The sequence below is a fragment of the Colias croceus genome, chromosome 1 (assembly GCF_905220415.1).
Source record: "Colias croceus chromosome 1, ilColCroc2.1".
In the NCBI taxonomy this organism is placed as follows: Eukaryota; Metazoa; Arthropoda; class Insecta; order Lepidoptera; family Pieridae; genus Colias; species Colias croceus.
Window position 1 is genome coordinate 10,652,441 of NC_059537.1, and position 23,474 is coordinate 10,675,914.

At 32.2% G+C, this 23,474-nt stretch overlaps 4 protein-coding genes across 5 annotated transcripts; 1 reads left to right on the forward strand and 3 right to left on the reverse strand.

The window, feature by feature from the left end:
• Positions 1 to 56: 56 nt before the first annotated feature.
• Positions 57 to 3,688, reverse strand: LOC123692179. Its single transcript, XM_045636889.1, has 7 exons — positions 3,579 to 3,688; positions 3,237 to 3,352; positions 2,481 to 2,531; positions 815 to 917; positions 562 to 683; positions 364 to 414; positions 57 to 185 (listed from the first exon to the last, which is right to left on the reverse strand). Exons 1-7 carry the CDS (start codon positions 3,650 to 3,652, stop codon positions 136 to 138), a joined length of 567 nt encoding a protein of 188 aa, XP_045492845.1. The 5' UTR covers positions 3,653 to 3,688; the 3' UTR covers positions 57 to 135.
• Positions 3,689 to 3,875: 187 nt separating this feature from the next.
• On the reverse strand, positions 3,876 to 13,752 carry LOC123693989. The gene is made up of 27 exons (XM_045639313.1): positions 13,587 to 13,752; positions 13,201 to 13,369; positions 12,680 to 12,854; positions 12,273 to 12,376; positions 11,386 to 11,529; positions 10,971 to 11,088; positions 10,684 to 10,759; positions 9,848 to 9,915; positions 9,097 to 9,130; positions 8,985 to 9,011; positions 8,791 to 8,902; positions 8,323 to 8,447; positions 8,181 to 8,231; positions 7,987 to 8,098; positions 7,793 to 7,917; positions 7,649 to 7,699; positions 7,434 to 7,545; positions 6,067 to 6,191; positions 5,930 to 5,980; positions 5,749 to 5,851; positions 5,106 to 5,230; positions 4,957 to 5,007; positions 4,751 to 4,871; positions 4,435 to 4,559; positions 4,275 to 4,325; positions 4,100 to 4,202; positions 3,876 to 4,023 (listed from the first exon to the last, which is right to left on the reverse strand). Exons 1-27 carry the CDS (start codon positions 13,651 to 13,653, stop codon positions 3,876 to 3,878), a joined length of 2,673 nt encoding a protein of 890 aa, XP_045495269.1. The 5' UTR covers positions 13,654 to 13,752.
• Positions 13,753 to 14,421: 669 nt separating this feature from the next.
• Positions 14,422 to 17,072, reverse strand: LOC123691894. The gene is made up of 6 exons (XM_045636482.1): positions 17,047 to 17,072; positions 16,927 to 17,010; positions 16,711 to 16,847; positions 16,243 to 16,495; positions 15,340 to 15,575; positions 14,422 to 14,985 (listed from the first exon to the last, which is right to left on the reverse strand). Exons 2-6 carry the CDS (start codon positions 16,940 to 16,942, stop codon positions 14,602 to 14,604), a joined length of 1,026 nt encoding a protein of 341 aa, XP_045492438.1. The 5' UTR covers positions 16,943 to 17,010; positions 17,047 to 17,072; the 3' UTR covers positions 14,422 to 14,601.
• Positions 17,073 to 20,201: 3,129 nt separating this feature from the next.
• On the forward strand, positions 20,202 to 22,565 carry LOC123691926. 2 transcript variants are annotated; one of them, XM_045636526.1, is made up of 6 exons: positions 20,202 to 20,313; positions 20,455 to 20,608; positions 20,680 to 20,834; positions 20,991 to 21,258; positions 21,566 to 21,813; positions 22,204 to 22,565. In XM_045636526.1, the coding sequence occupies exons 2-6, from the start codon at positions 20,596 to 20,598 to the stop codon at positions 22,513 to 22,515; spliced, it is 996 nt and encodes a 331-aa protein (XP_045492482.1). In that variant the 5' UTR covers positions 20,202 to 20,313; positions 20,455 to 20,595; the 3' UTR covers positions 22,516 to 22,565. The 2 variants fall into 2 exon arrangements, with proteins under 2 accessions (XP_045492482.1, XP_045492473.1); XM_045636517.1 differs by having other exon boundaries at positions 20,202 to 20,608.
• The last annotated feature ends 909 nt before the right edge of the window (positions 22,566 to 23,474 follow it).

Consider the following 23,474-nt stretch of genomic DNA (forward strand, 5'->3'; position numbering starts at 1 on the left):
ACAAAGGCTGATGAAAAACAAACTGAAAGTAATTTTAGATTTACTATACATGGCTTTACATTAAGTATCAATCTTCAGAAATAGAAATCGTGCTTAATAAATTAAAATCATAATAATTCAGCTAATAACATTTTCTTACCCTATTGTCGTATCCATAGCCGCAAGAGCTTTTGCATCCAGACCACCTATATAAAGACGAATTTTATAATACAATCAGATTTACTTAAACATTACTTATTGAATTTAAATTAAAATAAGCAGAGGTGTAAACTTCAGTAGCATTTAATCAGCAATCAACGTAAGTAAACGTATATTTGCCTTATGATTTTTTTTAAGATACTATTTCGGAAAAAAAGGACTCACATTCATTTGTAGCAACTCCAGAAATATATTGTGTAGCTATATTCGATGTTTCTGTAAATTGAACACGGTAAAGTTAGCGAGTAGCTCGTCAGATTTTTGGTCATAACAAATTCTAATAAATTATTCTAAATGCCTTAACATTTCAATTTTTATTTAAATTAGTTCTTCATATAAGTGTATTATTAAAAAAAATATTACCTGAAGCAAATCTTTTAGCAGAATCAGGGTATTCTATAGGTACCTCCTTCATTTTAGAAGCAACCTTGTCCACGAGAATAGGCGAAGGATGCTGACCGCCGAAATGATTTGCATTAGAAAGCCTAGAAAAATTATTAACTACGGTCTACTCATATTCAGCCCCATTTTAGAGCAATATAACATTTAATAATGAAACGAGAAAACAGAACTCAATGTAAAAAAAAAAAAATTTAGAAAGACAATTCGTACTAACATATCGGCAGTCTGATCGTGATTCTTTGCAAAATTTCCAATTGTTAAGAAATCCTTGCCATTTCCTTTCTTTAATCCATCATGTATAGCTTGCATGGCTTCACCTTTAATTTGTATAAAGTGTATTAAAATTTAAGTTTCCAGGGATAAAAATATAAATAAAAAATACTAACTATAGTAGAGCCTTTTTATAGGTCTACCAGAATCTGATGGCATATTTATATTTAAGAAATATAAGATTTTCATGTGGCAACTTATTTGACAACTATCAAATTGGTTGTCAAATTGTTTGTCTTTTTTCCAGTTGATGAATAATTTTTAGGATTTTGTCTAAAAAATCTTCGAAAATGTCGAAAACGCCGCTGCGATCACAAGCAAGAGGTGTTGTTTAAAATGTGTATAGAAAAACATTCGATGAAGAAGGGTCAAACACATCACAATTTTCAATTTTGAAGATTTTATTGGTAAATTGGACTTACCCGTTTTGATACTTTAAATTAAAAAATATTTTATGTAGGTAATTATAATATTGTTTGTTGATTAGAATATAATTTTATGAAAACTTATTACAGGAGTTTCCAATACGGCTATTCGTCAAGTCCAAGCTGTCCAAGTCAATTTTATAATGTGTGTATCTGATAATACTTACGAAAATAAACATAGTTAAAAATAGACGGTTGCCTGGAAGAAATGGCTCATGGCCATAAGGCCGCCCACTGTATGCCGATTGTATCTTTTATTTTGTGTCGTCTTCATTTTGTATTTCCTATACAGTGAAGAATAAATAAATAAATAAATAGTTTGATTTTATTTTATTTTATAAAAAATTATAAGCAGTTTTGATCTACATTATCATTATATCGATATTTTCAGATGGCATACTGGTAATGAATATACAAATATAGGTATGTGTAAATAATAATATGTATTACCTGCATAAAAGTAATATGTATAATTGTATATTATACATGTAAGTATGTACCTACATAATATTAAGTGGATATATCATTATTAAGAACAGTATTGTCCACTTATGTAATTTGACTAATGATATTGAGATCAAAATAAAAAATAAGCAGTATCAAAATCGTTCAGTCCATTTTCCCCAGGGTTGCACACTCTAAATTTTGATTTCCCTAATTGCCATCAGATTCTGGTTTACCTATAATAGGCAACATTTGACAGTTCAACAAAATTCAACAACGTAACCTAGTAACGACGACATAGAATAACATGATATTTCGTTTTGTTAGAACTGCACATTTGCTTAACTTTTTTCAATTACGATTACATATTTATAATAATAATGACCGATACAAGTAATTTTAATTAAGATTTCATTTTACTGATAAACCATCCTAAACATAATAAACAATTTCTGAATTGAAGAACTGACGTCGCTACAATTTTGTGTCTATAAACCTTTTTTCTTTTTAAATACTAGAGACGTTACTCTAAAAATCGAAATCTGACATCTAGAATCGAATGTATTGATTACTTGTGAATAAAAATCATCATAAATTAATAAATTCGATTGACAAATGTTTCAAATCCGTATCGATTAATACACTTTAATCGATGTTTTTAAGCAGGTTACCTCTCTTCGAAGATAAAATTGATAGACGTCAAATGTTGCCTATTAAATTGGCTCGACTATAAGTACTAACCTCGTCCTTTAATTGTATCAGACAAATATGCCGCGCCTTCTTTAGTTGGATCTAAAATAAACATCGTATTAGATTTAGATAAACATGTGAATTGTAAATAGGTACCAATTAGATGAGTCTAACATAAGATTAGTGAACATATTATTTATCAACAAGAACATGATTTTTTAGTTGTTTTACATTCATTTTTATATCCTTCGAATTATAAATATAAATTATTAATCAATTTTCAACACCAAACCATACAGTAGTATTTATTGGTTTATGGTCAGTTATGGTTTGGTAGTAGCACACCCCGGACACTCCATACAAAATTATCGTTTTGACAGTCACACTGTAGAGACTGCAAATGTGTGTGTTAACGCTCTATGGTTGGCACATTTTTGACTTGCGTAAAAAAAAATTCGCGTTTTTCTGATGAAATACATCCGTAAACAGCACAACGATAATCACAAATCCAAAATAATAAAATTACTTTAAGTCAATTTGATTAATGTTGTCAATCTTCGTTGCGTATCGTCCCTGTAGAAAAATATGGACCATTTTATGTCTGATCGTGCGGGGTGAGGTAAGTGTTTAATTTTGGCGGGAGGTGGAGAGTGTCCGTTCTGTAGCGTTTAGCTACTATTATGTATTCTGTGGTAGTAGGTAGTACCTGAAAGGTCATCACGGTATGGTATGAAGACTATTTTCTGAGTTGGTACTATTAAAGATTTATAGATGGATTATATGTACAAATTTTGGGTTAAATTGAACCTTTTAAGAGATCTTGCAATTTCTTCTCCGGTATAACATTTTTCACTTTCTCCAAAAGTTCACCCTTGAACTTTTCATCTCTTGCTGTTGTCACACCAACCGGAGCGTCCATAATTCTACACAAGTAAAATACCTATATTTCAACCTTATGATTGACCCTAATGTTAGATGCAATAAAACTACAGGATCTAATTTTAAGGGATGTTTCGTTTGAGAAGAAATTTGTATCCAGACTATTAAGAGTACTTTCTCTCCAGATGGCATTACAATATTCCAAAGAAAAGCTAACAGACAGTTCTTTATATTCGCAATGCTTTAGAAGGCTTCAGTTATTTAACTTACTCTTCACCCGCTTCGGTATATGTTATTTTATAAATTCCCGACTGGCCGAGTATTTCATCACCTTTCCTTGCCATAAGATCCGCGAGTACTCTGCGTTTTTCAAAATCAGCTAAAAGTTATAACTGGTTAAGTGTCTACATGGAAAATAACCATATTAATATTAAAAATGATTGAATAACTTACTTTCGGGTAGAGGAGATGCCAGAAACTTCGACACATCATCAAGGATACCTTAGCAAAATATTTTAATTTTTATAAAATTTATATTATACTAAAACAAGCAATGTTTTTCAACATTTAAATTACATCAAACGAGATACCTGGCATCACTTTGGAATATTCCGGTTTAGGTTTAGACGATACCAATGTTGTTAACTTTTCCTTAAGCATTTCATAGATTCCTTTATCAACCTTCTCTGCAGTTAAGCTTTTACTTAACTCTATCCTACAATTTTAATAAAACGTATAAAATCGAATCAAAATCGATTCATAAAAAAGATTCCTTGTGGCGACAAACGAACCTTCTAGCTCCATCATTATAAGTTTGTTCATAACCTTGCATGACCCCAAGAGGTGCATCGCCTTGTCCCTTCATTAAATCGACCAAATACTGCAGAGCGTCACCTTTTAATAATAAAAAAATATCAATAATAATTCGTTTGTTAAGTTCTAAACGACAGTCTTAAAATACCTTACCTCTTTCCGTGCCAACTTTGGCTAAATGTTTGGAAGCGTCTTCCATGGTACCTAAAATTAATAAAACATTAAAATATCTATCCCACGACACCCATTTTCTCTCCCTTATGATTATCAATTGTTTAAATAAATTAAATTAATTTATGAAAGGAATGAAAACCATGTATTTCGCCGGTTAAAGTCGGAGGAAGTCTAGTGGGAACTCCTCTTCGCATCTCTGCTGCGATCTCTTGCTGGAGATTTTCACATTTTGGATCCTCTTCCAGTGGACCAGCATGTCTTAATCTAAAATATTTAAAAGCTGGTACAAACATTTTAAATCTTCTTTCATACAGTTTTTTTGGAGTGAAACTTTTTTAGGCCCTTTGAGAGTAAAATTTCAAGTCGCGTCATGAACATGGAATTTTGGTATTTTTAAATCTTGTCCAAGACACGACGCTCTTTCTTTCATTAATATTAATGTTTGTGTTTCTTACACGTCAGCCCCATCTGAATAAGTTTGACCAAAAGCTTTGTATTTAAACAAAAGCCTTGTTCCGAGCGATTTCTTTACAGCTGCCAAAAAGTTAAGAGGATATCGTTCGCCAGCAACTCCACCTAAATATAGAGATTCATCCATATGAATTTGGCGCTGTTTATTTCAAATTTCAAATTCAAGTAAATGGTTAAATGTTTCACTTACTGCGTAAAGCTATTCCTTGTGATAAAAATCTCGCTGCATCTTGTACCATTGCTGAAATTTAAATAAAATTTAGGTTGTATTTAATAATTTTGCGTTTTTTTATTCCTTGTATAATTAGTTATTACTTATTATTAATACAAAAAGGTAACCTTTCATAGCAAGTTTTAAATTCGGTGGTGTAGACTTTTCCATATCTTTGTTCAAATGGTCTTTAGCTTCGTCTGCGATATCTTTTACTGGCATGAAAGGTACAACTATGGGTGCCGTTTCAATTCTGGGAATAAATTATTATCAAATGTAATTCGAATTCATTTGTTCTACCTATTTAATTTCCCCTTTTTTGCGTTTATTTTATTTTACCCGTCTATTTATCATCCTTCCCCTTTTTAAGTTCCTTTATTATTTAGAGATTAAATTTCACCGCCTCCTTGGTACAGTGGTTGACGCGTGAGCGTAGAACCGAGGGGTCCTGGGTTCGATTCCCGGTGGAGACGAAGAAAAAAACAAATGTCTCGGTCTGGTAGGACACAGAAGAGAAAGAGCTGTTCACCTACTTGTCCCTAAAGAAAATCGATCAGTGAAACAATTGTATGGATAATGCATCTGCCCCTTACCCCACTTGGGGACACGGAACTCCACTTTATTATATAGTGACATTAACAAGTCAGCACGATGGTTATCTTGGATTTTTTATTCTGTTTTGTGGCGGTAATTTGGTAGATTATAATTGACGGCAGCAAAAAACAGATATTTGTTATAACAATACCTAACGATTGAATTAAATTTCCTTACTCTTTTGCGCCTACGTCGTACGTCATTGTATAATTCGCTCTTTTGGCTACTTCGTTCTTGGGATGACTTTTCATCATTTCTAGTAGAGCTTTCATGGCCTTTTCTTCATAAAGAAAGGGAGAATAATTAGAAAATTAATATTCAGAAACCATTTAAAATGTCATGCAAAATTTTAACAAACCTCTATCTCTGATAAATGCAGATAAATAATTTGCACAGCGACCAATCACCTCTGGAAAAAATAATTTTGAACACTTTTATATTCTATTTTTATTTCAAAAATGAACATTTATCTTTTTGTAAAAAAATATCTATAACCTTCCATGTCTCTTTTTAATGCTTTAGGTGTCGCAGTGTCGACTGCTTTATGTAAAACTGGTATGAAAATTGGTGCAGTTTCAGGATCAGGAGTTACGCTAGTTAAACCAGGTGCAGATTTTAATCTGGAAGAATAAATTATTTATTTATTTCATTTATTTTTATTTAATACGATAACACAATTCATTATACATTAAATAAAATTAAATTATGAATAAAGCTAACGCCGCAGAAACTCATTATAAGGTACATTTACCTAAGGGTTAACTCGTCCACAGGCTCGCGTTTGAATAAGTTCAAACGCGAGCCTGTCAGTGGACGAGTTAACAAAAAAGTAAGATACGTTCCTAGGTAATTTTGGGTCGTAGATTTCAAAAATACACACAAAAGAGGGGTTAGTGGGGGGGAAGTAACCTTTTTTTGGTGGGAAGTATATATCCCGTCATCTGGTCTCTCTTGTAAAAAGGTTGGAAAGGTGGGAACTATAGCTCCCAGTGTCCAGTATGACACCAATATTTTCAAACACTAGCTAGTTTCCCTGACTCCACTTGTGAAATAAATTTTATCGTTAAAAAATTATATAGATCATATTTTTTATAAAGCAGGTGAAAGTACTCATCAACGCAAGTTTCTTTTACTAAGGGAAGAATTCGGGAATTGAAAAATGAATGACTTCAACATAAACAAGGCATTTTTCTAAAACAAAATAAAAGAAATAGGTAAATACTAATGTATTGAGTTAAGATGTCTAATTATCTGATCAGGAAATAATGAATAATAATAAATAAGTTGCTTATACCTACTAAAAAAGATTTTTTAGACACACGGATTTTATATATAGAATTTCCGAATGTCGTGTGCAGTGAAGAACACTGGGATGATATCTTCCCACTTATAGACTTAATTTCAATCGACTCTACCAAGGTATAAACGAAAGATTCTGGGCATATTTTTACGTTTCACGCAACCGTAATATAGTCTAGTTTACATAGCTATAACTCAAATCTACTTATCTAATTTTTTTTCAGCACTACACAAAAAACTAAAAAATAACGGTCGTTTTCGGCGGCAACATCACGTCCCCTGACTTTGACGTGTGTTTACCATGACATGTAATAATTCTCTGAAAAGTGTTTCCATGAAAAACAGTTCTCTGAAATGTTAAGATTGCGTAGATAAATATTTCACTGCATTGAGTTTAAGCATATAAAAATAAAACACGATTTACTTCAATCTGAGACGTGGGAAGTATAGCTCCCAGCGATTTAATAAGGGTTAAGAGACAATAATTGCTTTGACATAAAAATATTTCTGGATTAAAAATTTAAATAAAGACTGTTCAGTTTCAATGTATAAATTATTCTAACGTATAAGCTGCAGCAAATTGTGTAGGTAGAGGAGGATATTGCGGAGTAAACGGCTCAGCGCCATTTCTCTCCAATTCTTTTATAAGCAGATCGAAGGCTGGACCACGTTCAACTAAAAATAAACATTTATAAGTGATTTGCAATTTACATATTCTTAGTTAATAATGTATAACGAAAATTGGAATATAAAGAAAAGTGTACAAAACGTTACTTACTTTCATCTATAGCACATTGAGACAGATACTTTGAACAAATGTCCAATGTTTCTGAAAAATAACCATTTCGTTAATTATAGGTATCAGCATTCATAGATATTGATAAAAGAGCCATCGACATCTTTATTTCTGTACTCTTTATACCTCTCATATCATCTTTTAAGTCTGCTGGTGTTTGTCCTTCAACTAATTTCGCAAGGGCAGAATGTATTTCTTGTGATAAATTAGGATCATCGTGATCGCTTTCTAAGCCTTTCGCATTTTCCAATCTATGGAAACGTTTTAAATAGTAAATTTTTCAATTACTGGAATATAACAAACTTAAAGTTGTCACATACTCTGTAGCCGCTTTTCCGAAGGTTCTTTTAGCTTTTCCCTTGACGTACAGTTGTTGGCTAGATTTTGATTTCATTGCCTTCACTAGGAGTCTAAAAGCCGGACCTTTATCCTCTAAAAGCAAATTAATGGTATGTGGGATATCAGAAATTTTTTACGTAATTTTTTGTTAGATTCCAACACGAAAATAACTTACTGTTGTATTCAGCATGTTGTGCCAGATAGTTTGAGCAAATTTCAACCATATCTGAAATTAAATCGTATCAAAAAAGACATAGATACCATTACTTTTACGTGATTTGCCTCAAACATTCCAATTTATAGTAGCGTAAATTTACCTTTCATAAACGGTTTAATATTATTAGGTGTACTAGGTGTAACCGTTTCAGTTAAATCTTGTTTGACTTGATTGGCCAGAGTTGTGTTAAATTCAGTTGCATTAAAATCGGTTGCTTGTTTTAGCCTGAACACACAATGAATATAACTTAGCTCATATTCTCGGTAAACATTGTTTAGCAACTGTTGATCAACAAAGTTGCTGGAAACTCTGAGTTTAGTCGCGCTTCGGTAGAAATTTCAACATGCTTTTTCAACTCTGCTACATGTCGATACCCACTCCGCAACATGTTGATACAACTTTATTGCTAAACTAATGTTTAACAGGGCTAAGTACATCTTGAATTAATACAGGACACAAATATGTACAAAAGGCGGCCTTATTGCTGGCAGCGATCTCTACCAGGCAACCCAAAGAAGAAGAGGACAATAAATGAGTATTTGTATTGTTGTGTGCCTTCCAAACTTACTCATCTGCTCCTTCCGAATATGTTAAATCAAACTTTCCGTGTTTTAATAAATTGACATCCCCTTTTGAGTACATTGACTCAGTTAAAATATTGAACGCTTCAAGCATTTCTCCTGTAAACATTTGACAAACATTGTACAACTAGCCAGAAGTTAAAAAAGTTTTTTTACTACTTAATAACACATAGTTACATACCTGTAAATTTGAGATACGCGGGAAATGCTGAAATGAAAAAAAAATTATATACATAGTTAGTTATATCAATAATTAAATCAGAACTCAAATTTCAAAGTTAAATGGTACGCACGTCCTTGCAGAAGACCACCTCCACCGACTCCTCCCTGAATAACATGTCATTGAATTAAAAAATGACCGTGTGTGCCGAGCAAATGTGTCAAAAGTGAAACTTCTTTGGCAAGATTCAAATATAGCAAAATTGTCGCCTTATTCCATGACGTGATTGTATTGCCATGACGCGACCTTGAAATTTTACTGTCAACGCGCCCGAAGAAGTTTCACTTCAAAATTTCAAAATTCTATACGTAACAATAATTCAAACTATTCAGGAAACATCTTTCATTTTGTGGCATTAGCAACAAATGAACACTTAGTTAATGAAAAAAAAATTAAATTCATTTTGAAAATGAAAGATGTTTCGTAAAAATTATTCCAAAAAATTATAATGAAAGGAATTACCATAAGTGTTCATTTGTATAACACAATTTGATAAATAATAAAAAAATAGAGACATAGTCAAAATTTTGCTATTTTTATTTGCTTTATCATTCTTTACATAATTTGGCTTTAAAATGCTTCGCGTTTTATAAGTTTGTAATGTCACTAAATTCTGTAGAAATAATTCAAGTAGGTGCTGTTGGCGGAGGTTTCTCTTTAGCAACTTCATTGAAAACTGTTTCAGAGCGGTTTAGAATACGTTTTCCAAAATTATAAGTTTTAATCCCAAACGATGCAGTTTCCTGTGGTTACAATAGATTGCATAATTATTTTACGGCATTTAGTCTATTTATTAAATAAACTTTTATTTATTTTAAACTTACCTCTCCCATCATATTAAGGAAATCATCAGCAAATCCCGCGTCACCTGCCTCATCGGCTCCTAAAACATCTGCAAGAAAAACAATATAGCATGTAACAAAAAAAAAAACTTTTGCTCTAGTTGTCACTGAGCTTCCATTTTTTATGTCAATATTTATGGATGCTCTACCATTTACCAATGGGCAGCGTTGGCCCAACAAAATATGATCGTCACTGTTTGCCGCCATTACGGCGTTTATGAATAAATAATAGACATTTAGGCCTACACTATCATGATAGCCTCTACTCGCCCAACGCTGCCCATTGTGAAGAGGGCCCATTAGATTTATTGCTTCCATAACTACGTTACACTGTACACATATACGCAAAGTTTATAAGCTTTCCGGTATACCGTTTTATTACACCAAATATCCTTGGAAGTAACCTTATTCTTTCTGGACACTAGATCTTGAAGTCTTTGGCGTCGCTTCAGTAGACTGCCCCGCAGTACTCGTCTTGCTGCTAGATGCAGTTAAATCCGAACCTCCTTCCATTGGCCCCTCAGCGTCAGTTTTTTCCACTTCTTTATGACAATTAGAAACATACCTTTCAGTAACATTTCCCAGGATACGAGTTAAAATTATAAGGGGAGTTTGAATTTGTAACAATTGTTAAAAACCTTAGGGCTTTTTAAGCAGATTTTGTAAACAACATTTTAAAAACAATTGACACAATTTCAAACGCATGGACTTACCTTGAAGGTATTGCAGTAAAGATCCATTTCGTTGAAATTGCTGCCAATTGCTATAAAGTATAGATACTAACATTTGTATACATAGTCTGTTTAAAATTTATTTACCTTCGTCTTCGTCGAAGTCCATCATGAGCATCCTATCGTCTGACTCGCAGAGGATTTCATCGATCCAAACGGCAATCTGGACATTAAACAGTAATAATTACATATGTAGGAAAGTTTCTTTTTTAAAGGTAACATCATTAGTTTTTTTTGGCCCGTAGCTTGCCTGATGGTAAGGGTAAGGTAGGGTAAGGTATAAATAAAGGATTGATGACAAGAATATCAATTTTGAATAACACATCAATTTCTAAGTACCTATTAAACATTTTATCCCATATATTTTACTGTACCTTGTCAGCCATTTCCATCATGAATTTTGCTTTAGGGTGAGTGCAACGTCGCGAAGGTGGCTTCGTGTGCATATAGGAGCAGATGTCTTCTAGAATTATGTTTGACAGTCGCAACATGCTAAAAAGACGTGATATTTTAGGAAAATTAAATTTAAAACATGGTACCTAAGTTATCTGAAAGATTTCTTGTAGGAAATATTAAAATTTTCTTTGCTTTCAGGTAAGTTTCCCTTTTCATACCCTTTCTTTACTGAAAAAAGTTATTTTAAATTTTAACCAAAACTAGTTTTTCCCCCTTTGGTGTTATCGTGCTGATAGCCTTATCGCGGTAAACGGGATATAAAACAACAAACAAATTCTTCAGTTATATAATATTAGTAAGGACTTGTCAGAATTATGTCCATAATAAACTCACCCATCAGCCAAAGCGTAAGAGCCCGGTTTAGACAGTCGCTGCTGGATGCCGCGCGCAAACGCGACCGTCGCGTTTCGCGCCCAAACGAATCTCTTGTCACCGCACATTGCTAATATGTCCTTCTTTATGTCGTTTACTTTCATCCTAGCCGAAGAAATATTATTATAATTCTACTTTACTTTGTGTAGCAGCATCTCCTGGGCACTTTGATCGACACATACAAGATATTTGAAGAAATTGCTCAGAACAATTATCTGAGATGATAATGATAATTTCTATATGATGCTACTAAAAATTAATTCAATGCCTATGATGTGTTAGTGCCTAATGACTAGTATTACCTGTATGGTATGTATGTAATATGAATGAATGAAATGAAATGAAATACGTTTATTATGGATACATAAAGATACAAAATAAAATAAAACAAAAAAACTTAAATCTAACTTAAATATATTATGTATGCCATAAAAGGCCTGCCACTCAGTGCAAAACACTGATTTTCAGTGGTTGCCTTATAGGATGCCTTGCTGACAGTGGATGTATTTTTTGCTCAAAACTGCATAAGGATAATAAAAATAAAATCTATATATATATATCTATTTTAATATTATAATGTTATTATACTTGAAAATAATTATACTTAGGGAATAAATAATATATTTTACGACATTGTTGGATAAATACTTTAGATAATAAATAAACAAATAGGAAAATTATTGGGGATGCTAAATTTTTTCTTGTAGACGTTTTTGAAAATCGAGAAGATATGACTTTAATTTTTTTTTTAAAGAAGATAGGCTTTGTTGTAATAGGTAGATCTATAGTTACCATCCTCGTTTACTTACTTAAAATAAAAATATTTTTTAACTACAATGTCTACATACTTCGTCACCTTCTTCTTGCTTTTTCTGAGATTAATAAAGTATTCATATGCTTGTTCTGGCTTGAACGGCTGATCCGCATCTAGCATTGCACGCAGTCGGGCAATCTACAATAGCCATATTTTTATTGGTTCAATTTGTGGAATATTTTTAAGTTATAAGTTATAACACAGAATAATAACTAGTAAATAACCTTAGTTATAGTTTTAAAAGTATAATAGTAAGTAAGAATAATATTATCTGTGGTCATAATTAATGATATAATACAATTAACTACCTTTAAAAAAGAATACATTAAATAAAACGCTAGCTAGGTATTTCAATTACTCATATTATTTAAATTTAAATTTGCATTTGCAGTGAAAACGACGATATTAAAACTTGATATAAAATTCAAAAAGCATTCTAACCGTATCAGCCGGAAGTGTATTAGCGTATTGCCGCCATAAATAAATAATGCTGCGTATAGGCGGTTTCGCCATTCGCTCAAGCCTGTCCGTCAACACCGCGCCATGCCGGCGCAGACAGCGGGCATGGGCTCGCGCTGCGCGTCTTGATAGTTTAACGTCAGTTGCTTTTGGTCCCCTTTGAAAACGTTCAAATTATTCAATACAAAAAAACGTGTGCTGAGCCCACGTGTCAGAAGTGAAACTTCTTTGACGTGACGGTATTGCCATGACGCGACCTTGAAATTTTATACTCAACGCGCCTAAAAGAACTTACACTTCAAATTCATCATTACATAGTTTACTCGTTTTTATATATTGTGGATATTCATCGTTAACATCATAAAAATAATTTAATTGATCATGACGATTATAGTCATATAATGTTATAGGTAGTCTAATCTTTTAACGTTAACGTTAATCAATGTATACTGTGACGAAAAAATATTAGGTAAGTAACAATTATTATTGTATAATCGTTTTACTTAGGCCTTGCTGGCTTCGGGGGTGGTCGAACTGTTTGTTTCGGAGTCGACTTGTGCTGAACTCTTAGATCTCGACCGGCCATGATTGTGTCCGCAACTGAGGGTGGCACTGTTTCCGTGGCGTAGGGAGGATACGGTGGGAAACCAGCACCAGTCGCTGCGGGCGTAGCTATAGTAATACACGAACATTAGCATTTTTTTTATTGGATACATTGCAAACAACTTACGGCAACTGCAACAGTCAACAACGCAATGGGCAGGTTCTGTTCTAAACGTTAAATAAACCGTGAAGCAATTTATGTTTAAAGTTATTTCTGCTTTGTTGCTCTACAGGTAAATCGACAAAGAATATAATGTAAGCAATAAATATAAACATCAATAATTACCTTCGCCTGCTTCAGATGGCCCCATTTCGCTTGGAGCGTAATCTGTAGATGGTGCACTATTAGCCATTTTGGGAATTTAAATAAAAGCTCAGAAACAGATAATGTTGTTTATAAATAAGTTTATAAATATTTAATTGTTTGAGCACAGTTTTTACTTGACTTGTTGACGCGATTGCATTTTAAAGAATGATATCAAAGAATTGACTTCATTTTTCATAAAGAATTATATGTGGCCAGTACTTTGAAAAAATCCAGCATAGATACTAAAACTCTTTTTTTGATATCTTTATCAATTACTAGCTGCGCTCCACGCTTTCACCCGCGTGGCTCAGCTCCTGTAGCGTGATGATATAATTATAGCCTAATAGCCTTCCTCGATGAATGGGCTATCTAACACCGAAGAATTTTTCAAATCGGACCAGTAGTTCCTGAGATTAGCGCATTCAAACAAACAAACACACAAACAAACAAGCTTATTAGCTTCTTATTAGTACCTATAGAAGTATAGATTTGATATTTTACGTCGTCTAAGATAATTAAATATAAAAAGTGTAGGTACATAGTTAATTTACATTTTCGAAATTATACTTTCTATGGAGGGCAAAGCAGAGCATGTGCGATTCTTACCGGCGCGGTGGCCAAACCAAAGATATATCTTAGTGCTGGTATTTTGTAAAAACCTCCATGTAATGAATGCAATATTGCATTAATTATTTATACCTAATTTAATAATAATGACTTCTAATGGCATGTTGCAGGTCAGTATATTTGAGTTGTCATATTAATGAAGATGATATGATTCCAGTTTTAAGTAAGAAAGGAAGAAATAAAAATATATTTTTTTATCTTAAAGTTTTATAATATTTTATCTTATAAATATTATACATAAATATTAACAACATATCATATCTCACACGTTTTTCACACAGTGTGAAATAACACTTCAATAACAGTGCTGTTGCAAAGTTACCTTCATTCTTCCAATAAACTAATAACAAAATGTTTAAATATATTATTAGTCAAATATATGCATACCATCATCGTCATTGTCATCATTATTCTCATCATCGTCATCATTATCTGTACCCGATTCTATATTTTGGCGGTAAATTCCAAATGCTGCATTTTGAGGTATCCTATTAGTGCATCTTCGGGTAGCGTATGGAGCGACAAGTATTTCAAAATTATCTTTTGCGACCTCGGCACCATTATATGGGAAGAAGCATACATTATAAGATGGCGGAACCTTTCCTGGTATTATATGGCCACATGCATATTCAGCTCTACCTATATACATTTTTTCGTTACCATCGTGTTCTGTATATCCCCCCTGGATAGCCCCCGCTGGTATGACGTCTTCTGTTGTTGGTATCCAAATACAGTCAAAACCACATAACATCTGAAAAAATAAGTTATTTAATTTTATACATGGTAAGTATAAATTAAATGTTATCTCATGTATTTTATTATAATAAGAAATTATATAAAACGTAACATCGAAATAGCATTCGGTAAAATTTATCGAAACATTTTACATACATATTTGTAAATTTGACTACTAAAATTTAAAAACCCAAAAGTAGCAACAATAAATATAATATATTCATAAGTTACATGAAATCAGTCACAAAAAAACCAAATGACTTAAACTCGATCATTCAACCAAGTTTAGAAACTTCTTTTATAAATGTTTTTGTATCATATACATAGAATTTTGTTCAAAAAGCTATGTACATCAATACAAAACGATTACCTCAAAATCTGTTTTCAAATGCATGTCTCCACCCCAGGATATGAAAGCGCACTTTGCAGATGGTACAAACTTTCCAGGTGTTAATGATCCTTCATGGGCCGCTCTTATAATATATAAGAATTCATTTTCGTAACCACCAATCATAGCTCCATATGGTATCAGCCCATCATACGGCACCCAATAGGGTTTGCCCCCTTGAATGGGTTTTAAAGTAGGTCTTTCTATACTGGGCCGTACTAAAATATTAATATTATTAATCAGGTACAGAAAATATTTTACAGGTTATACAAGTAAATAAATATTTCAGGACAATTTTTACATAGGGCACTTTCTGATCCCATACTAAGCTTTTGCTTGTGTTAGCTTTTGCTTGGAAACCAGATGGCTGATAAACATATATAATTTTAAATAAATACTTATGTAGGAACACCCACACACAGAGCAAACATCTATGTTTATCACACAAATATTTGCCCTGGGAATCGAACCCACAACCTCTGGCATGGAAGGCAGGGCCACTACCAACCAAGCCAAAAAATAAAACATAACATTTAAATTGGGAAGACAAAAACTTCTATAACTTTATGCTCACATTATTTGAGTGAAAAAGATACCAAACATAACGTGAACTAAGTATATTAATTGAAAGTCTGTCCATGAGTTAATAATCTGAGAATATATTTGATATGAAATGAAATATTATTTAAGACTAGCTGTGCCCCGCGGTTTCACCCGCATGTCTTCGTTCCTGTTGGTCTTAGCATATGACCTTCCTTGTAAATGGGCTATCTAACACCGAAAGAATTTTTCAAATCGGACCAGTTGTTCCTGAGATTAGCGCGTTCAAACAAACAAACTCTTCAGCTTTATAATATTAGTATAGATTATTCCATACATACATACATGTAAATTTCCAATCTACAGCATTCTGTTGTTCAACCACTGTAAATGTTATATACCTAAAATTAGCTTTCTTGACATTCTTTGAAACTATTGGTTCATATTCTCCATACTTTCCTAATTGTATTTTATTATCATACCATGCTAGCCAGAACTTTTTGTATCCGTTACGATTTATTATATCAGGTGTATCAACTTCAGCTACAATTTCATTATTTTCTTTAATACTAGATTTTCCGTTTCTTCCTATATACACCTGAAAATGCAATTGGAATAAAATGCAAATTTTAAAACCATTTGAGACGTTAATATTATGAGGCATCTTGAAAATAAATCATGCAATGCAATAATGTAAAAGAAAAATATAGTTCTACATAATTTTTATGTTTTCAAGTTCAGTGTTTAAATATTGGGAAATACCTACAACGTCATAACAAGGAAAATGCAACACATTATCAAAAAATATCTTACCCAGTGGTTTAAATAGGGAATATCAGGTTTCTCCGCCAGGCCAATATTAGCATTTCCGAATGATTTAATGGAAAATGATAAGGAATTGCCCGAAATCTTGTAAAATATTATTTTATTGTGTGGTTGGGAAGTAAAATCTATAATGAAAAAATTACAATATTAGTCATGCAACCAATAAATATGCATAATTATTAAAAAATTCACGAGAAAATTTACCAATTACATCTCCCATGACAAAAAAATGTAGATTCAAAACGCCCAGGACACAAAATTTATTTATCAAACGCCTACCTACACAATTTACGTAGTAACTAATACTTAATCTGTGTACACAATTCACAAATTGATAGGTAAATAGGTACCTACCCAAGAAGCTTATATCTTATACACCACAGATAACTATATATTAGTCAGAGATTATACACTGGAGATTTCGGTATGAACATTTGACGTGTAACAAGGAAATTGTTGTGTTTTATCACTTTCACACCTAACTTGGTATTGCCACTGTTAATACGAAGTTTTCCCAAGGCCTATGTATGCCGTAATATTCTGTGCAAAAGGTTAGTTTTTGTACATGAGTTTGTTGATAAATTGCCAACAACGTCATTCAGAAGCATTGTTGGATGAGACAATTATTATTTATGCTAAATAAAATAAGTATCTGGACCAATTATTAAAAAGCGATGCTCCCTGATTATGGGTAGTTACCATAATAAAATTGTAGCAACTCTCACTTTGACAATATGGCATAAGTGTCAAAAAAATTGCGTCGCTTCGAATATTTAAGTTAATATTGTTGCGTATTTAATAAATATTTTCCGAATATAAATAATGTATTGCATTGTGAAAAATTGCAGAAGTGTTTGGACACCAAATTCTGGCATAGAATTTCACAGGCAAGTGTATATTTACGTTATTTACAATATTCCTCAATACTCCTGCATTTACCTGTTTAGAATCATTTCAATGGCAAAAATTGTAAAATTTTGCATCATTTTAGAAAGCAGTCATGTTAAATTTGTTATTTTCCTAATACTTTATCATTTTTCAACAAGTTTTCAATAAACAAAATTAACAAGTAAGGTAACCATGATGACGAGTTTTTATGGATAGTGAAGATAATATATTGTAATAACAATATTATGATGAAATTTAGAACACCATTTTCAAGATTTTTACTAGTAATGAAACAACACTCGACATCGGTATTGCACTCACATGTAGTTATAAGATTGTTCGTTTTTACATTGAAATTTATACTTTTTTAACTTACCTCATATTTTTTGTTTTAGGTATTTCAGCTTTCCAAAAAGTAAAATAAAAAGAAATATATGTGCCCATCAAGGGTAAAATTACTGAGGATTACGACCCAGAACCCAGGCGTTTATTATAAACAGTTTTTCTTTGATGATTTTGGCTTGAAATTGACCCGTCGAAGCAACGCGTTTAAAAAGAAGATCTGAGTAGCTTACAATTTGGTAAACAGCATCTGATGCAAAACACAACTTTCCTCTAATTACAAAGGATGTTAATGCTATATATCGGTTCATATCCAGGCTTTATAGCCAAGAGTTATTTTAAAACTATCATTCTATATTACATACCAATTAAAATTGTATGTACCTATAAAGTTTGGCCAGTAATATTATAATATAATTAATACTGTTAAAAATATATGTCGTTATTATTTATAGACCATGATTTTTAGTTTTTTCTATTTCGAAAAATCCTGAATATACAAACCAGTGTGGTCACCCACAGAAAGAGACAAAAAACAACAGTGACGTCATTCAAGGTTATATTTTCTTGTGACAAGTCAATGGTCATAGACCATAGTGCAATCTCCAGTGTATTAGATATAAGCTTCTTGTAGGTACCTATCAACAAAAAATAATTTGCTCACAGCTTACTTCTAGTGTCAAAACTCAAAAGTCAAAGCTCTACAGTCTACTTCTTTCTTTTGTCTATGGAGTATGTCCTGCCCGATCTGAATTTTTAATTTACTCAAAACGCAATGGAATGAAATTAATAAAATGTTTAATATTGAGCTGTGTTCTTTTCATGTTATTGTAGAGTGTAGACTGTGTTGTAGACTAGTACCTGTGCTATAGGTCTACCAGAATCTGATGGCATATTTATATTTAAGAAATAAAAGATTTTCATGTGGCAATTTATTTGACAACTATCAAATTGGTTGTCAAATTATTTGTCTTTTTTGCAGTTGATGAATAATTTTTAGGATTTTGTCTAAAAAATCTTCGAAAATGTCGAAAAAGCCGCTGCGATCACAAGCAATAGGTGTTGTTTATAATATGTATAGAAAAACATTCGATGAAAAAGGGTCAAACACATCACAATTTTCAAATTTGAAGATTTTATTGGTACATTGGACTTACCCGTTTTGATACTTTAAATTAAAATAATATTATATGTAGGTAACTATAATATTGTTTGTTGATTAGAATATAATTTTATGAAAACTTATTACAGGAGTTTCCAATACGGCTAATAGTCAAGTCCAAGCTGTCCAAGTCAATTTTATAATGTGTGTATGTTAATACTTACGAAAATAAACATAGTTTTATTTTATTTTTTATTTTATTTAATAAAAAATTATGAGCAGTTTTGATCTACATATGATTATATCGATATTTTCACATGGCATACTGGTAATGAATAATATACAAATATAGGTATGTGTTAATAGTAATATGTATTACCTGTATAAAAGTAATATGTATAATTGTATATTATACATGTAAGTATGTACCTACATAATATTAAGTGGATATCTCATTATTAAGTACAGTATTGTCCATTTATGTAATGTGACAAATGATATTGAGGACAAAATAAAAAATAAGCAGTATCAAGATCGTTCAGTCCATTTTCCCTAGGGTTGCACACTCCAAATTTTGATTTCCCTAATTGCCATCAGATTCTGGTTTACCTATAGTACTGATTGAATCCCTTACGATATGTTTTAATATTATCTTGATTACATTAGTTAATTATAAAGTGTAATTGAATCACTACCTAGTGGAATTTTAATGTAAGGAAATTTATCATGTATTATTGATGTTGTACAATACGGCTATTATTATGGATTTTTTCATTCTTATAAATAATGTCATATTTTTCCGTGGTCCATTTCTTCAACGAGTATGCAAACTGAAAATTTTCAATTTGATTACATTAACAAATTACAAGAGATATAATTATTAATATTATTTCCGTACATTTTATTGAACGACGTTTAATTTGATGTACTTTATTTGGCCTATATGAGGGAAAACTTTAAACCTAGCAACACATCAAATGTCATCATTAATAAGTATCCATGGTTATGAATAAATTATTTAAAAAAAAAAATCATTAATAAAAAGTCAATGTCTTTCTTTTGTCATTGCATATTGTGACATTCTAAGAGCAATATTAGGTGACATTGGTCATCACCTCTGAACTCAGAGCAATAGGTTTAATATTGCTCTGAGCCTCTAGCTGAACAATCCTCTGAATAACGAATGTCATCACTCATCAGACATTGTCAATTGTTGTCAATAATTGTCATTCTGAATATTGATTTAGATTTTAGACCCGGTGATTGGAATTTTTAAATCTATCCCAAAGTTTTGCTTACAACTGATTAAATATCTACAAGTTTCAGTTAACTAAACACTTAGGGAATGAAGTTTTAAAACAAATAAATATAATAAGTATTTACTAATACCATATTTCCAGGGGATTTCCCGCTGACTATAGTTACCAGAATTTTGTTATATTTTCCTGTTTATTTTTATCATGTGTAGTTGCTTAAATATTGTGAAACTGAATGAGTAATATTGAGATTAAAGCGTTAGTACTGATTGAAAAGTTTAAAAAATGAAAACCGACAGTAAGTTTTTATTTCATTATGTATTGAATATTATCACACAAAAATTCAATCATAATTTTTTTTTGTGTCAGTTTGTTTTTCAGTGCAAATTCCTTATAAACTATATAAATGCGACAGCGGTGGAATTAAATTTCAGTTACATCCAAATGTTAATTTAACAGACCATGAGGAAAACCCTGCTATTTATCTTATCAATAAAAAATGCCCACATGAAGATCTATATGAAGTAAGTTAATCAAATTATGTTTCCTTTCACAATGCAGCGTAAAATATTTATACCAACGTCATTTACATTGTTAATTTACATAGATACTTTAACATAAGATTGATTTACATGAATACTTCATTAAATTTGTCACTGACTGTTTTTTTATTATTTTAGATACTTCTTAATTATGCAAATAGAACAATTTATATAAAAACATGTGAAAATGTAAGGACAAGCCTACCATTGCCAGGACATTTGGTTGAGGCTAGTCAGCCATTGAATCTGTGGCTGACCTGGCATGACAAAGAAATAAGTATGGGTGTTATGAACGAGAAACCCTTTTTTGTTTATCCTCGCAACATAACTGGCGGAAAAGCTGCTGACAGTTTTGTTGGATACATTAATTTTAAGAGAAATTATAAAATTGATTGGATAGTTGAAGGTATTGAATTTTTTAGATTTTTATTTTTACATTATCAGAAGTGTTGTGTTTATGTTGGCTTATGCATCTCCCAGTTAAGTTAACTCAAGAATAAATATAATTTAATCGATTGATTGCTGATTAAAACCCTGGTCCAATATGTTTGAATTCAAACTTCACAACTATTAAGCAATAATTATGATATATTAAAATTTTAAAAATATGTCCAAGACACTTTAAACTGCTTTGCATATCAATATTTTTTTTTTAATTCCCACAGAATATTTAAAAAATATTCAATTATTTGATATTAAAAAAAATGTTTTAGAATCTCCACGGATGTTCAAACCACTTCTCAACAGTGATGTTGAAATAACTGACGGCAACTTACGTTGGGTTAGTGTTGTAAACAATCATCTCCCGATGGACGCATTTATTGGAGGCTTTGAAGGCGGACCCATATATGTTGCAAGAGCTATGTACGCAGGTTCATTGTGTCCTGGAAAGTATATACCTTCACTTGGAAGAGCTTTTATTGCATGGGGTGGACAGGAATACGAAAAACGAAACTACCAGGTAATATCTATTATCAGCATAAAAATTCTGTGAACTAAGATAATTAGATATTTAATAAATTGTTATCATTATGAATCATTTTGATTATTCGTAAATCTATACTAATATTATAAAGCTGAAGAGTTTGTTTGTTTGTTTCAACGTGCTAATCTCGGGAACTACTGGTCCGATTTGAAAAATTCTTTTGGTGTTAGCATGGACCCAATAAATTATATTCGTCCATGGTGTTAGATAGCTTATTTATCGAGGAAGGTTATAGTATAGGCTATATATCATCACGCTACAACCAACAGGAGTGGAGCCACGCGGGTGAAACCGCGGGGCTCAGCTAGTGTATTATAATATAGCCAAAAATGTATATCTTTAACCCTAACTTTATGATCTTTTCAGCTACTTTGTGGTTATAATGCAAAATGGGTAGCGTGTCGAAATAATGAAGTCCCAGAAAATGTTTTTGTAGCTGGTATGTCCGAAGTGAGGGATGAACCTCTTTACATTGGCAGAGCTATGATTGATGGAAACTTGGTAGTTGGAAAAGTTCATATGCTATACAAAACCTGCTACTTACCCTACAATGGCGTAGAGGTCGAAAAACACGAATATGAGATACTAGTTGACCTGTCTATAAAGCCTAGGGGACGACTATGTAAAAGAATATGTCAAATTAATCTTAGGAATCCTAATCAAACCTGTATATACTAAATTTTATTTGTTGTTTATTTATGGGAAAATATATTCATATTATAATTATAGTAGTTGTATTTTTTACTGAATACCCATAAGGATAAGTCCTAATATTAGTTATAATGGCTATATTGCACTCTTCATTTTAATCTATACTATAAAAATGAATCTCAAAATGTGTTGGTAAGCGCATAACTCGAGAACGGCTGAACCGATTTCGTTAATTCTTTTTTTATAATATTCCTTGAAGTACGAGGATGGTTCTTATGGAGAGAAAACGTAAACATGTACCACGGGCGAAGCCGGGGCGGACCGCTAGTCTATACTATAAAAATGAATCGCAAAATGTGTTGGTAAGCGCATAACTCGAAAACGGCTGAACCGATTTCGTTAATTCTTTTTTTATAATATTCCTTGAAGTACGAGGATGGTTCTTATGGAGAGAAAACGTAAACATGTACCACGGGCGAAGCCGGGGTGGACCGCTAGTTACCTACGATGTTTTGTTTTCATGAATATTACCTATATATATATTTGACAAGTTCTATTGACGTTGTATTTACTAAAAAGTGTTTCGTATTGGTTGAGATCTAAGTTGAGATCGTTGAGGTCATTGAGATGGTTGTTTATTATCTCAATAGATGGCGCACGGTGTGCCCCTTCATCATCATAATCAGCCCATATACGTTCCCACTGCTGGGACACGGGCCTCCTATGAGGGTACAGGCCATAATCCACCACGCTGGCCAAGTGCGTGTTGGTGGATGACACATGTCGTCGAACTTTTTAATTCTTCAACATGTCGGTTTCCTCACGATGTTTTCCTTTACAGTTCGAGCAGTGGTGAAGTACAACATGCGCAGATAAATTGAAAAATCTAATTTATTTCTTGCGCGCTCGCCTGGTCTCGAACCCCGGACTTATCGATATCGATATAGCGGTGTGTCCCTTAGACACATAAAACGTGCATAAAATTG

What these genes read in the sequence shown, in the direction of transcription:
- LOC123691926 (XM_045636517.1), top strand. An exon ending in CACATGAAGATCTATATGAA is followed by an intron (nt 20,835 to 20,990) that starts GTAAGTTAATCA and finishes TTATTATTTTAG; the next exon opens with ATACTTCTTAATTATGCAAA. An exon ending in ACGAAAAACGAAACTACCAG is followed by an intron (nt 21,814 to 22,203) that starts GTAATATCTATT and finishes TGATCTTTTCAG; the next exon opens with CTACTTTGTGGTTATAATGC.
- LOC123693989 (XM_045639313.1), bottom strand. Translation starts at nt 13,653, where the DNA reads ATGGCTAATAGTGCACCATCTACAGATTACGCTCCAAGCGAAATGGGG. An exon ending in CCGAAGCCAGCAAGGCCTAA is followed by an intron (nt 12,855 to 13,200) that starts GTAAAACGATTA and finishes ACGTTTTCAAAG; the next exon opens with GGGACCAAAAGCAACTGACG. An exon ending in ATTAAAAAGAGACATGGAAG is followed by an intron (nt 5,981 to 6,066) that starts GTTATAGATATT and finishes TATTTTTTCCAG; the next exon opens with AGGTGATTGGTCGCTGTGCA.
- LOC123692179 (XM_045636889.1), bottom strand. Translation starts at nt 3,652, where the DNA reads ATGGCAAGGAAAGGTGATGAAATACTCGGCCAGTCGGGAATTTATAAA. An exon ending in TGATACAATTAAAGGACGAG is followed by an intron (nt 918 to 2,480) that starts GTTAGTACTTAT and finishes TACAAATTAAAG; the next exon opens with GTGAAGCCATGCAAGCTATA. An exon ending in CACGATCAGACTGCCGATAT is followed by an intron (nt 684 to 814) that starts GTTAGTACGAAT and finishes TAATTTTTCTAG; the next exon opens with GCTTTCTAATGCAAATCATT.
- LOC123691894 (XM_045636482.1), bottom strand. An exon ending in TTCCCTATTTAAACCACTGG is followed by an intron (nt 16,496 to 16,710) that starts GTAAGATATTTT and finishes TTGCATTTTCAG; the next exon opens with GTGTATATAGGAAGAAACGG. An exon ending in TGTAGATTGGAAATTTACAT is followed by an intron (nt 15,576 to 16,242) that starts GTATGTATGTAT and finishes TTAATATTTTAG; the next exon opens with TACGGCCCAGTATAGAAAGA.